The sequence below is a fragment of the Aptenodytes forsteri genome, unplaced genomic scaffold (genome assembly GCF_000699145.1).
Source record: "Aptenodytes forsteri isolate BGI_AS27 unplaced genomic scaffold, ASM69914v1 Scaffold294, whole genome shotgun sequence".
NCBI lineage: Eukaryota > Metazoa > Chordata > Aves > Sphenisciformes > Spheniscidae > Aptenodytes > Aptenodytes forsteri.
This window is the reverse complement of record NW_008795676.1, coordinates 372457-387167: the sequence shown is the minus strand read 5'-3', so window position 1 is coordinate 387167 and position 14711 is coordinate 372457. Positions and strand designations below refer to the sequence as shown.

Below are 14711 nucleotides of genomic sequence, written 5' to 3'. Positions count from 1 at the left end.
TGGTGAAACATTGGAACAGGCTGCCCAGGGAAGTGGTGGAGTCCCCATCCCTGGAGGTATTTAAAAGACGAGTAGATGAGGCGCTTAGGGACATGGTTTAGTGGGCATGGTGGTGTTGGGTTGACGGTTGGACTCGATGATCTTGGAGGTCTCTTCCAACCTCAGTGATTCTATGATTCTATGATTGTTTGTATGTGTAAAATTAGCTGTCTTTGTGTCTAGAGGATGAAGACCTAGCTATATAAATCATCGGCTGAGGTGATTCTTTGAGTAGAAGCTCCTAAGGGTTTTAGTGAAGCATCGGGTGTTACATTTTCATTTCCGTTTCATTCTTTCTTTTGCTCCCATTATCCTCCCTTTTCATTTCATGGTGAACAGTAGTTATCTCAGAATTCTTTTATAACAGTTTAGATAGCTGTACAATATTTTTGGTGCACAACATAATTACTACATGTTTTAAAGATTAGTTCAGATTTGTAACTTCCGTATTTTAATTGAGGCCTGTATAATAGTTTCATTCATGAAACTCTTCAGCCAATTAGGTAGGGTTGTTGATTTACCATTTAATAAAAGATCTGGAAATAATAGAGTTGGTCTCACCATGTGCAACACCAGGCTACAGCTGTTATCTTTATGTTTTGTTTGGAGGAATGCAAGAGATGATTCTTAACTTGGAAGTAATAGCTGAAGATTCAAAAGGATACTTCTTTTAAGGGGGAAGAGGTAGCTGTCAGGATTCTTGTGGTACTTACTCTTTTTTGCATGGGAGGGACAATGAACAGCATTTACAGTTCTCTGGTGCTCTTCTGTGCATTTGCAGTATGCTTAATTTAGGGTATCCTAGGGAAGCTTGGTAACAAAGCTGATAGTAAGTACTGTGGCAACCAGATGTAAAATACAATTAATTTCTTCATCTGTTGAAAAGGGTTCATCTGAGCATGAATTGGGATATTTATGCTTTATGCAGATTACACAAAATATGTTTTGTTCTTCCTGATGATCCTGAGGCTATTTATACTTGTATAGACCTGGCACGTGTTTCATGTTAATTGCCTGTGACCAGTTCACAGTATGGTGGTGTTTGGGTTTTTTTTTCGTCATGCAAACAGTGTCTGGGTAGACAAAAGCCATGTTACCTGAAATTTATAAAGCCTAAATATTGTTTCATGCAGGTGTGATTATAATTACTTTTTTAATGGTGCCTCCCAGTCACTGAAAAGATCTGCACGGTGTGTGTTTTGAATGTCTGACTAGTTTTATCATTACATACACGCACTTCTGAAAGTGTTTTCACCACTTGGGCTCATGCACAATAAAGCCTTTTTAAAGGCTTTATTTTTTGATTTTTTTTTTTAAATTAAACTTTTTGGCTATGTGAAGAGTGGTAAAGATGGCAATAGCCTTCTTAAGTCTTCCAGTAGGATGTTTTTCTGCTCTCTCTTAACTTTATTACAAATAAATAAATTTTAGTTTCAGTTATCAAGCAGGGTGGATTATGTCCTGTTAATTACTGTAGCAATCTTTAACAAAAGCCAGTGACTTAGTGGTGGTACTGTGGTTTGTCCCCTTGCTGCATGCTGCACCAGTTAGGCATGTGCAGCCGCTGTGCAGTTCCACAGCTGGCTGAAGCTAATGTAAGATTGTTACTACCAAAAAGGGGGATCCAACTCCTGTTTCCTCATTTTTGTTGTGGGCAGTGGTGTGTCTGTCAGTTTTGCTTGCTGGTTCAGCTGGGACTACTTTGTTTTTATGGTTGATTTTCAGCCAGATTAGCAAAACGAGTTGACTTGCGGTAATACCGGTGTAAGGATGATGGCAGGGCGATTTGGAGTGGGGATCACCCAAACCCACATTTTTATATTAGAAAGAGGTTGGTTTAAGCTGATCATGAAGCTTAGATTGTGCTATTGCATCATAAAGTTGCAGTAACAATTGTTTTACACTGATGTAAATTTCACATAAGGGGCAGATCTGACTGTGTACCAGTTCTGACATTCATATGGCCATTGACCTGCGAAGGTTGGGTTTCAGCCAGTTTTGTTTCCAGACCCAGTTTACTGCATGACAGCGTGAGTGCTGGAGATAGAAGGAACAAAGGAGGGTGGCCAGGACTGTTCTTGTGCCAGATTGAAGTGTAATCACAGGTGAAGACAGTTTCAGGTGCGTTTTGAGAACAGGGAGGGAGATGACTTGTCTTTTACAAAGGTTCCAGTGATCTAATGGATGGCCAGACATCTTGCTGTTTGGTCCATGTTACTTGTGATTGTCTCGTCCTATAATAGAGGAAAGGGTATGTTTTGGATATTGAACAAATACTTAGTACTTGCCATGTCTATACCTTGGGCAGAGGATATCCATAAATACAAGTACATCTTGCATTGTGTCTCCTGTTGGGGTTGTGTTTGTTATGTTGACAGAAATATTTCAGTAAATGAGAGTGTATTTTGGTGAGCTCTGGAAGGGCTTTTTGAAGTTTAAAATTACACTGTCAGTGGCTTACTTTGGCTGTCAGAACATGAATCTATACCTTTCCAGATGCAATCTAAACCAATCAGTCTTAAACTTCCAGTGAAGGTGGTGAATTTTTTTACTGGTATATCTAAGAAGTGCGTGCTTGTTTCCTTGGTTGTGCTGTGGGAGGTGTTAACGCAGCAGAGGAGCAAAAAGAAGAGCAGAGTGGTAACTTAAACCCCCGCAGAATGGTTTGCAGGAGGTGGTCCTTTGATATCACAGGTGACTGTGCAATGTTAATTGCATTTTGTAAAGCTGGATCTTTAAGACTTCTGAATTTTACTATAGTGCATGCTTCAGTTGCATTCTGCAGATCAGCAAGATCAATCCTTCATTATCGATTATAATTTTGGAATTAATTTATAGTTAATAGTAGCTTGTGGCTGCCTTGCGGAGAATGGACTGAGGGATGATATGACAAGAATTGAAAACAACATCATAATGAATCATGGTGTGTACTGCTGCCAACTGAGCTTACAGTTGTGGCGAGTATATTAAGTCTACAACAACAAACACTTGTTTTTCAAAACAAGCTAGGACTCAGATTGCTAAAAACACATTTTCTTTTACAGCCAGTTCCAAAAATAAGCTGTTTACTGATGTTTCAGTATGGCCACTTTAAAACTTTTGCTTTAATATTCAGCTCTACAGGTTAGAGTTTTCCAGGGAGTGACTTGATTTTTTTTTTTCCCAAGCTTGTATGCTTTCCATATGATAGATCACTCAAAGACCAAATTACTAAAAAGATTAAAGGTAATATTAAGCATGCTGTTCTTAAACATGTATTTCACATTGAAACAGATCTTTGCATTAGCTTTCAGTTGTTTTATTTGTATCTCTCATCTCTTGGCATGTTTCTTTGCTATCCATCCAATAAGTTTTTCTTGTTTTACTCACTTTTTAAACTATTTTCTTTCCTATAGAAACAAACAAGCTGTATTTCAGTTGTTTGTATTTTAACAGCTTTACCTTAATTAGCATGTGAAATGACATAATATGGAACAGTAAAAAACTATTTTTTCATATTAAAAGCATTAGTCTTAAGTTTTTACGCAGACTGCGAGAGAAATTTTTCTTAAATAAACATAATTGTCTGAAAAGCAAAGCAGGAAAATACAAAACCTTTCTTTGAAGGCAATGTCAAAACTTTGAACTTCACTGGAATTAATATTTACAAAATGAAATCCGAAGAGAATCTGTGCTCAAAAAAGCAAAATGCTTTTGGAGTATTTTCATTCTTGGGAGGAGAGGATAATTAGATTTTGGAACTAATAAAATAAAATGCCTTAAACTCTAAGCAGAAATGGGAAAATTTGTCATTTTGGACAAATTTAAAATGATGAGAACAATTAAAATTTTATAAATCCAAAGGAAGACTCTACAGAAAGGAGTGAAGAGAAGCATTTAAAATAAGCTGGTTTATTTCATAAAAATACAAATATTGTGCCTAAGATAAAATAGCTCTGACTCTTCAGTGAAAGGCAAAATATCAGGATCCTATATAGCTTCTAGTGACAAAACACAAACCAAGTTGTTTGTTTTTTCTTATTTTTCATGGCCTTTGTTCAATGTACAGCAGTAAATGCCTGTACCTGTTACAGCTTTTAAAAGCCGGTAACTTAGGTTTCTGTGTTCTTAGAGTTGATAGTGATTACTGGTTTAGTAGCATTCAATCAATTTTAAAGATCTAAAAAATTCTAGTATTCTTTCTTTAATTCCATTATATGCTTTTCTTTTTCAGCTCAGAAGATAAAATAACTGTTCATTTCATAAATCGTGATGGTGACAAACTAACGGCCAAAGGAAAACCTGGGGATTCACTGCTGGATGTTGTTGTTGATAATAACCTAGACATAGATGGTTTTGGTAAGTAGATACACTGAATACTGTATTCAGTGTCTAGAAATTATGTTCTATTACTGGTTTATTCATAAATATTTATAGAATCGTAGAACCTTTTAGGTTGGAAAAGACCCTTAAGATCATTGAGTCCAACTGTAAATGAATATTTATTTATAAAACCTTTACTGTACTTTATTTGGATTTTCTCCCCTTTTTTTTTTTCCTGCAGGTGAATAGACTATTTTGGGTCAAGTTCTAGAAAAATATTTGGGGTGAGCCTTGCTTGAATGTTAAAGGAGGGGAATGTGGACAGAGTGCTGTCAAGGTGGAATCTGAAATATGCCACCTGCAGACTCTTCTGAGCTGAAAGGTTCTGGAGGCAACAAAAAATGGTGTATTTCTAACAGTGTCTGGTTACTTCAGTATTGCCATACTGTCTTACTTTATCAGGCTTCTTCTAGCACAAATTGCTGTAGTACTTGAGTGCTAAGTGAAAGAAACAACCAAGTACATGTCAGTTAACAGGGAAGAGCAAAAAATTTAATTCTTATTAAAGGACTGGGGTAAAGGAGACCAATGCCCTAGTGAAATTCTAACTCGGTACAAGTTCTGTTTAAAATCAAAATAGGAGGAAGTTACAACACCTTCCTATTCCTTCAAACTTTTGTACTTTCCGTAGTTAGTTCCATTGAAGTGGTAGGATTCTACCCATGCAAAGCAGTGGTATTTGGTAATGGCAATTAAATACCTCAGGACAGGTATTTACATGAACATGAGCTTAAGAATTAATAGTACAAACTAAAGCAGGAAGCAGAAGTACAATTTGCATGAGTGAATGCAGAGCATGGAGCTATTAGAGAAAAAATAAATAGGCTAGTGTAGCACAGTTTGAAATCTGAGGTGTGTTTAATTTAAGTGCTAGTAATAAAGTCTTTGATAAGATTTTAAATCTCACTTATGTCTGAGACAACTTATGTCTAGAGTTGCATACATTTGGGGAAGAATTGTCTCTTAAAAATCTGTAATGCATTGGGATAACTAGCTTTTTGTATCACTTATTGAATGTGTCATATAGGCTTATGGCTAGTCTGCTTGTATTCTACAGTAAATATTCTCTCAGTTTGTGTAAATATCAGCCATGTTAAAGCATTGTGGTAAAGTGGGGGGGGGGGTGGGGGGGGGGGGGGGAGGAGATAATGCTGTCAATAAACAGAAGCCAAACTAAAAATTGGAGATACTGTAACAATCTTTAATTATAACATATGCTAGTCCCATTTCAATAATCATTTGCTAATGAAACATCATACTAGGGCAGAGGAATAATGCAGTATAAATAATGTAAAAATGTATGTTCTGTGTTCAGAAAGAAATGAGGGGAAAAAATGTAAGTCTTACCTATTTACTTCTATCACTAGGGGGCATCCCATGTGCAGTAATACTAATAGAAATATCTTTGTGTAAAGACTTACAAAATTGTTGAATGATTCAGCTGCACTCAATTTGTTTGCTACTGCTAGCTTTACAGTTGCAGAAAGACCTTCCGCTGTTCAAATAGACGGGTCAGTGTTCGTTCTTTCCCTCCCTCTTCTACCCTCATGTCCCTGACATTAACACGCTTAAACTGTTGGTACGACAAATTTTACATTATTTGGCACTTTATTTAAACTCTTTTTCACTAACTGCTTTTTCACATGCGTTTGTATGTACTTGAAGACGTGATATATTTTAAAAATCAAGTCTTCTAGTACAGTGTCATGCTCACTTTGAATATATGCTGTTGATAGCATTACTACATGTAACAGCACAGTGCTTTCTGTATGATTCTTGTGGTCTGATGATGAATCCCACGGTTTCTTTTCATAGCAGTGGTTATACGTGCAGCCTTGCTTCCCTTTGTTTCCATATGAGTACAAAGGTGATGTGGTCACAACATTCTTGGTTCTGCTTTCCCTGGAAAGGAGGAAATAAATTAAACTTGGCTAATGTCTTTCCTGCTCCTCTTAATTTAAATTAGAGGTGGGGCTTTGTGTGCCCCAATTCCAATCTCCACACAAGTATGAAGAGTTCAGCTTTCTCCTTCTCTTGAAGTTGCGTGTTTCTTTTTCAACAAAGTGGAGAACTCGGTGTGCCAGCCCTATACAGTGGCAGAGACAAATTTGTTAGTGTTCAAACTTTTACTGTCCTGTGATGACCTAACTGCTCTAGCAGGTAGATGTAGTTAATGCTTGTTCTGTTCAACCCTAGCAAATTATTAGACCCTTGGCTCAGGCTGGATACCCTAGTAGTACATGTAGGCCTCCTTAACACAGAGAAAACCATCTTTCTCTAGCCTGACTACCTTTGTTGCTGGGAATTAGTGTTCTGTTGAGTGAGAAGAAATACCAAGTATAAAATCCCTCCTTCCTGTACTTCTGAGGAATTTTTTGTATAGTAGGTGTCTTCTGTTGAACTTCTTGAGGAAACCTCAAAACCATGGGAAAGAGAGGGACAGAAGGATCAACTTTGAGAATAAATTAGGTAGTGTTGATTGACAGTTTTGTCTGCTTTCGCATTCTTATAGTAGAAAACTTTTCTCTCTAAATGGTAGAAAGGGAATTAGTTACGTATTTTAAATAACTACAGCATTCAAGTAAATCTTAGTGTTGTAGAAACTGTAGAAATACTATTGACAGTTGAATGCAGAGTAGATATATGAATGCGGGAATGTATTAAACATTAATTTTACTAGTCAACAGAGATACTTCTTGTATGAGACAAAGTTATATATGAAGGATTTCTTCTGAAATTCTGCTGTAATTTGAAACTTGAGTCTTCTGCTATCTTGATTTTTCTTTTTTTTTTTTTTTTTTTCCCCCCTTTAGGTTCATGTGAAGGAACACTAGCCTGTTCAACTTGTCATTTAATCTTTGAAGACCACATATTTGAGAAACTAGATGCAATTACTGATGAAGAGATGGACATGCTGGACCTGGCATATGGCCTCACAGAAACGTAAGGCAACACAACACTTCACTACATCAAAGAATGGAAAGAAGGGTTTGCAGATGGGGCAGTCCAGTATTCTTAGAATGCCTTAATCAGCTTTTAATGAATAGCTGGATTCTGTTACACAAATGGGACTGCCAAGTTTAAATATTGTTTATCTGAATTCATATTAAAAAGATGTCAGTACTGTTTTTGTAAACTGAAGAGTGGCCCTTACCAGTACTTGCTCTTCAGAGGTGTCTGATGCAGAAGTGTCAGATACTGAAGTATGACCAAAACCCCAGTTCCTTCAACAAAAACCTTGCTGCTGCTGTCATGTGTGTGAATTTTCTTGTTCTTGTTTCCCTTCCCTTCTGTTTTCTGTCTCCATTAGTCTGTAGCTAGTTAATGTTTTTTTATGAATGTGTTTACATTAGTATTTTAGTTTTGGTCAGATCTTCTTTTCACAGAATCACAGAAGGGTTGAGGTTGGAAAGGACCTCTTGAGGTCATCTGGTCCAACCCCCTGCTCAAGCAGGGCCACCTAGAGCCGATGCCCAGGACCATGTCCAGATGGCTTTTGAATATCTCCAAGGATGGAGACTCCACAACCTCTCTGGTATTTATGTACATTGATAAGATCCCCCTCCTGAGCCTTCTCTAGGATAAGCAGTGTCCCCACTTGTCATGCTTTGACTCATGTCAGAGTGCTCTTAGAGCATACAAGCCAGAGTCCCTTTGGGTGAAACTAGTCCCAAAGTGTGCTCTAACTGCTAATGAGCATTTCAGTGCATAGGATTAGACTAGTGGTAGTCTAAAGTAACCCTCTGTTATATATCTCCCCCACCATCACACGCCTTGTAATTAGGGTGTCACATCCTCATCACAGACCTGTTCCTAGTGTGCTGCACTACTTGCTGGTGTACACGTAGCCTGTATCATAGAACATACCCGCGTGAACAGTAGGCAGCCATGCCTTACAAGGTTTCATAAGCCCTTTCCTTCATGCTTCAATGGAACTGCTTGTCGAAGTTTTTGAGAATATTTCCAATGATGTCAGAGGGCTTTATACCTGGCCTGTATAGCGTAGGGTTTTTTATGTCTCTGCAAAGGAATACTCTGAACTAACTTGTTTATCTCCTTATACTAGTAAATGGAATCCTGTACTAATTGTTTCTACATGAGGGTACACTTTTTCTCACTTCAGCGAAATCTTAGCTTGATTTCTTTGCCTTTACAACCTCCCAGAAAAGTTATGAGAAACTTGTTTCAGCTTCTTTTGTTTTATCCTTTTTCCTGTCTCCCAAAAAGCATTTGCAATCTTGAAAAAAAAATCATAAGCCTACTAAGTGTGAATTTACTTCACTCTTACTATCTACCATAATTCTCCTACGAGTTTTTGGGGTCTGGGCCAAACCAATTACCTGGTATTCTGTACTGATATAAACTTGTGTGATGGAGATGCACTACTATGCTCTGTCATAAGCGTAAGGATAGAAGCTTTGTCTTGTCAGTGACTCTGGATTTAGGAAAGCTTCAGCTAGGAGCTGCCATGAAGGTTAATGTTTTTTAAAACGAGGGACTAATTAGAAAGGTTAAAACAAAATGGGTTTGAATAACTGCAGAATAGTAGAGATTATTAAAAGTAGTAAGATGGAGGGGACACAAACCCTGGCAAATTAAATGTTTAAAAAGAATAATGAAGAAAAAAGTAAGCTGAGAAATAGCTTGCTAAAAAGTAGAAAAGTTTTTTTGTTTCTAACCTATCAGAAGCAGGAAACTTGTCTGCATGAAAAGCCAATAGGTGATGTAGAAGGTGCACTTAAAATATAAAAAGATAAAGAAACTTCACTTTGATGAGAAGGTGCACTTAAAATATAAAAAGATAACATCAAAGCGAAGTTTCTTTTGCATTGTTGTCACTGGAGATGTCACAGGATGTCCATGCACTGGAAGGTTTCTTTGCAGAGGGCTTCCCAGAGTATCTGATGTGTCCATAGAAGTAGTATTACAGCAAATAAGTAAAATGAGTATTAACAAATGCTAACGACTAGATAGCATTCAACCAGGAGTTCTACAGGCATTCAATATGACATTTCTGAACTACTGTCTGTAAGGCTTAATTAGTTGGTTTAAAACTGCTTCCACATCAAAGGAATGGAAGGTAGCAACCCAACTTTTAAAATGAGGTCATTGGAACTGGAGAACAGTGAGTCTGATTCCATACTGGACACATTAATCGTGTGTATGGGCTGTTGCTTTTTGATAGTTTCTACTAAATAATGGTAAGGAAAGAATTCAACAGAGCTTTTGTAGAGGGAAGTAACAGATACGGGAGTTCTTCGAATGAGTCGCTGAGCATGAAGAAAGAGCTTACAGTTCATATAGTTTACTTAGGTCCAGAAATCCTTTGTTGAGTTTTGAGTTGCAATAGGATAAGAGCAAAGGCCCTGTAAAGGATGGGTAATTGAGTAAAAAAAAAAAAAAAGTCTTTTTAAGAATGTAGAAGTCTTTGGCTGTCTGTTAAGAGTATGTGATCAACAGTGTGATCTAAAAGTGATCGGTGCTAGGTTTTATGTAGGGAGTGTATTTGTGAAAGACTTGGGAAAAGAGAACGAAGAGTAAGGTTTGTGTATAGTGCTATGTTGCTCAGTGTGGTAAAATCGAAAACTGTCAATGAAGACACATGCAAGGATCTTGTGCCACTGAATGATAGGAAACAAAATTTGGTGTTAAAAGGTGCAGATAAATGCATATGGAGAGGTGGGTAACAGCGGTAACATTGCATACTTGAAATAAGCTGTCAGCTAGCTAGTGTCTTTCCAGGAATGTCAGCTTAAGGTTTGGTGTTAAAAAAACAAACAAACAAAAAACCCCCCCAAAACCCTCAAAGGTAAATAGAACATTGGCAACATTAGGTAGGAACAGGTAGAAAACCAGAAAATACCATTATGTGACAAAATGGGGATTCACCATATCTTTACACTTGTGCAACTCTGACTTCCTGTTTTGTTGGGCTTTTCCTTTTTTTTTTTTTTAAAAGTAGTAGAATGAGAGGAAATAAAGGGAAGGCCTATAGAAGTGGTTAAAGGTGGAATGGCTTTCATGCAGAGATTGACTAAATCATCTTTTTTTGGGTTCCAAGCTTCTTCAGCTTTAAGGGGTGGGGGAATCTGGTTAAATATCTATAAAATTGTAAATGCTGTGGAAGAATTTGAATAGGAGAAGGTAGTTTGTTTCTCAGTGTTATTTAGTGCTGCCTAGTTTTTTTGTGCTGCTGATGGCAGACTTAAAACAAAGGGTAGTGTTATTTCACGTGAAGTGAATCCGTTGCCATACTGCAGAGTACATACGCAATTAGTATTGGTCTTCAGTGAAAAACAGACACTTCAGTCAAATTAAGCCTTACAGGCAATGCTACATATAAATATCGGAAAGCACATCTCTCTAATAGATTTCATTTCTAAAGCTATTCTTACGGATGCATATTCATGAGAGAAAACTTTCTGGTAATGTATGTATAAATGCATTTGAAGTTGATGTATACAGTCATTTACATAGAAGTATTACTTTCAGGTATAGTACTGAATTGGGAGCTTTCAACAACAGTTGATCACTACATGCTTGAAAGAGTTCTGTATAGATATTAATGTAGTACCATTTTTAATAATATCTCTGCCTACATTCCTATTCTGATTAAATTATTCAACTGGTGCTACAGAACATTGCCCATTCTTGCTGATGTTTAAGTATTCTATACTTAAGTACCAAGGCATGGACATTGAATTAAAGATATCCCAGCAATAAAAGTGGCTTGTGGTGTCTGCAGAATTTTGTGGTGATATTAAATCTTTTGATTTTAATTGCTCACATACAAGACTTTTTTCATGCTGAAAGATATTCAGAAAAAAAGGAGGATTGCATCTCCTCAGGTGCCATGAGTATTTTACCCTTCTTCCTGTGTTTCTTGTCTCTTCACTCTTACCTTTCTGGCTTAATGACCCAATCTTGAGTTGTTCAGTTTGAAAACGTTGGGCTATCTTCAGGCCCTGGATGGGCTAGGCTATGCTTTCTCTGAGGCTTTCATTCAGATTCATTGCCTTCATCTCTTCAGAGATGCCAAATGTCCCTTGGGAGATCAAGTGTCATTCCCTGCACTTGATTGAACTATTAGTGAATCGTTGAAAATGAAGAGCCACCCTTATTACATGTTGCCTCAGCAAGTAGGAGGTACTCGGTGTACAACTTTCCAAGGTACTGACCTTAATGTAAATCATGATTATTGCCACTTATATCTTTGCATTGATGCATGCAGTTCACTACTGGTCTTGATTAAGACCATGCACAAGGGTGGCTGTTTCTGGATCATAATGTGTTTGGGGTGGTTGAATGTTGGAGGCATAAAGGGGTAAATGCTGTTAGACATATATATGATTGGCTAGAACTAACAACAATGTCGTATTTTCCTACAGATCACGTTTAGGCTGCCAAATCTGCTTGAAGAAATCAATGGATGATATGACTGTTCGAGTACCAGAAGCTGTTGCTGATGCTAGACAATCAGTAGATATGAGTAAAAACTCCTAAGAGAAAATATCTTAGGGGTTTTAAAGAAGGTTAATTATTTTTATAACTTATTTTTAAATGTGTAATTAAATATGGAAACTTACATAATTGTGAGTTATTTTATATGACTATCGATATTAGATTAATGCTATTTTAATTTTCTTTATAGAACCTCCTATATTTTTATGCTTAAAATGCAATAATACTTCTTATAACTGACCGTTGGATTATAAACTTTAGCAGGTGTATTACAGATTTCATATAACATTATTCTGCCAAAACCTTTAATGATGTTTGAAAACTGGATCACTTCTGCAAGACTTCTAAAAACCCCTGGGCATTTCTAGGTTTCGGACCTGGATATGTGGGAGAACAAAACTTGTAAGACTGCATGGGGTCTTTTTAAAGTGTTGTCATTAAAGATGGTATGTTCAGAGCTAATTTACGTTCTCAGTAAATATGATACTTCCTCAGCAAATAGTGGATTTTCAGGGTAGGGATTTTCCAAATGTGGAATCTAAATGAGATGTGGCAAATTTTGTCTTGCAAAAATACTGTTAAAACCATGAAATCCAGGGGCCGATACAGAATGTTGGCACCTGCAGCTTAATTGCTGCAGTGCATCTCTGGTGCCCAAATCAGAAGTCAATAAACCTCAACAGTATTTACGTTTGACTACACCACAAATACAGGGATACACATGGCTTAGAAGAGTAAAGCCTTGGAGCTGTCTAATGGGAGAGCATAACCACTGGAGGTAAATGTAAATTCTTGCCATTCTCTGAAGATGGCTGAGTTGGGATTGAAGAGGGCAATGTTCGCCAACATAAGATTTGTTCTGAAATCTTTATCCCTTACTTTTTCAGTTTTGAGCTTGTTCAGGAGACAGTCTGATATTAGCTAGGGCATTCAGCTTGAAGAGATTCCTAGATTCTGGGCCTTGCTCTCAGGATCACTTCAATAATGGTTGATGTGAAATGATCAGGTATATTTATTCCATAAAGATGGACTAGGTTCCCCAGAGCGGGTAGGGAGACCGCCATGGTGGGATAGTGTGTGGACTGATGATGAAGAGCTTTCAGTTGGATCTTGGTTTAGTCTTTCTAAAGTAGACCAAAATAAAATAATGTCTCTAAGACTATTATTCTCTCCAGTTTTTGTTGCCTAAATACTTAAATGAACTGGTTGTCACTAATGTAGTAGTAATTACCCTTATAATGTTGTTTTAATATTCTGGGGTGTATTTTTTTTATATATAATATATATAAAAAAGTTTTTTTACATTTGAATGATCTAATGCATTCATTAATGTCTTATTTGAACTGGTGACAATGACATCTAGACATTTTTTCTTCCATTATCATATTTATGGGAGAGGGGGAAAAAAATATTATTTTTCCAGTGTCAAATATTGGGATTACTTTGAGCTTCATAAAGAAGAAAAAAAAAAAGTCCGTCTTTGTTTTAAAAAGAAATATTTTCTAGAACTGTATTGAAAATGGATCTAGTTCAGATTCTTTAATAGCTACTCAGAGAAGAAATCACTTTATTTCCTGGTGTTCCCTTTGGACTTTTCTCTAAAACAAGATATGCTTAATGTGGTCTGCTCAGAACTTAATCATATAGCGTTTTCAGAATACACTTCCCATCTCATCTAATTCAAAATACGACTTCAGAGTTGAAATCTCCTGGCTTTTTGAAAGACAGAAAGAGTGAGGCTGGGGAGAAGGGTGGAAATAAATTGAAGAAATGTTCTGAAGCTACTGCTGTCTTCCTCTTTGCTGTGACTCTAACCATAATTCAGAGGTTACCCTCCCACAATCAGGCGCTAAGGTAAATCACTTTGTGTTGCCTTTGTCCTGAGTTCATTTATATACAATAATTATTATTAAATCTTGAACTTTTATATTTTACATGAGACATAGCTCTTTAGCTTCAAAGAGAGGGAACTCAGGTCATAACCAGATGTACTGTGCATTCTTACGTAGGAAAGAAATCCGAGGTTTCAGTATAGCTGTGGGGTTTAGGGGTAGGTGTTGGTGTTTGTTGGGTTTGGGGGTTTTTTGTTTTGGGTTTTTTGTGGGTTTGGTTTTTTGGTGGGTTTTTTTTTGGTTGGTTTTTTTTTTTACTTACAGCACCAGGCACTTCTCCTTGTGGGAATCTTGAAGCGCTTAACGTTGTGTTAAACAAATGTGAAACTGCTCTCATGTGCCAGTTTTCTTTCTAAGCCAAGGTTGTTTCATTGTGCATTTCCTGTGACTGCTTCTCGTTACAAGACTTTGACTCTCCTATAGTGTGCCTGTGGAAGGAATTATTTAGCACAGCAAGGCAAAAAAGGACACCTAAAAGTTCTTTTTCGAATTCTAGAGGTATCCCATATTGCATGCAAATGGAAATCTTGGAAAGTGAAGGAACTGACGTGTAATCCCCAAAATGCACAGCTCGGAGATACTTTTTTCCTTATTGTCAAAATGATTTGCAAATAAATCTTATTTTATACCACTTTCTGACACCTTGTTTGTATTGATTTTTCTTCCCTCTTCCTCCAAGTCATTGAACGTATTTCTGGGTGTAAAATGGAACTTAACAGTTAATGGTGCACATTCAAATGTAAGTATGAATTATTGTGCAATGACACACAAAGCATCAAAACTAGTTAAATATATATTTGTTTACTTCCTTGTCCAAAGAAAGATTGCAGGTAACTTATTTTCTAAAGGCATTTCCTTTCTCTGTCAAAACATGGAGTCAGTGGGTCTTTTCTGCCTCTCTCCCCCCTCAAAAACAGGGAGAAAATCAGCACTGACTTTGTCAATGCTGTACTCATT

At 37.0% G+C, this 14711-nt stretch overlaps 1 protein-coding gene across 1 annotated transcript; it reads left to right on the top strand.

The window, feature by feature from the left end:
• The first annotated feature begins 4235 nt into the window (after positions 1 to 4235).
• Positions 4236 to 14384, top strand: FDX1 (ferredoxin 1). Its single transcript, XM_019472949.1, has 3 exons — positions 4236 to 4377; positions 7215 to 7344; positions 11790 to 14384. The coding sequence occupies exons 1-3, from the start codon at positions 4236 to 4238 to the stop codon at positions 11902 to 11904; spliced, it is 387 nt and encodes a 128-aa protein (XP_019328494.1). The 3' UTR covers positions 11905 to 14384.
• The last annotated feature ends 327 nt before the right edge of the window (positions 14385 to 14711 follow it).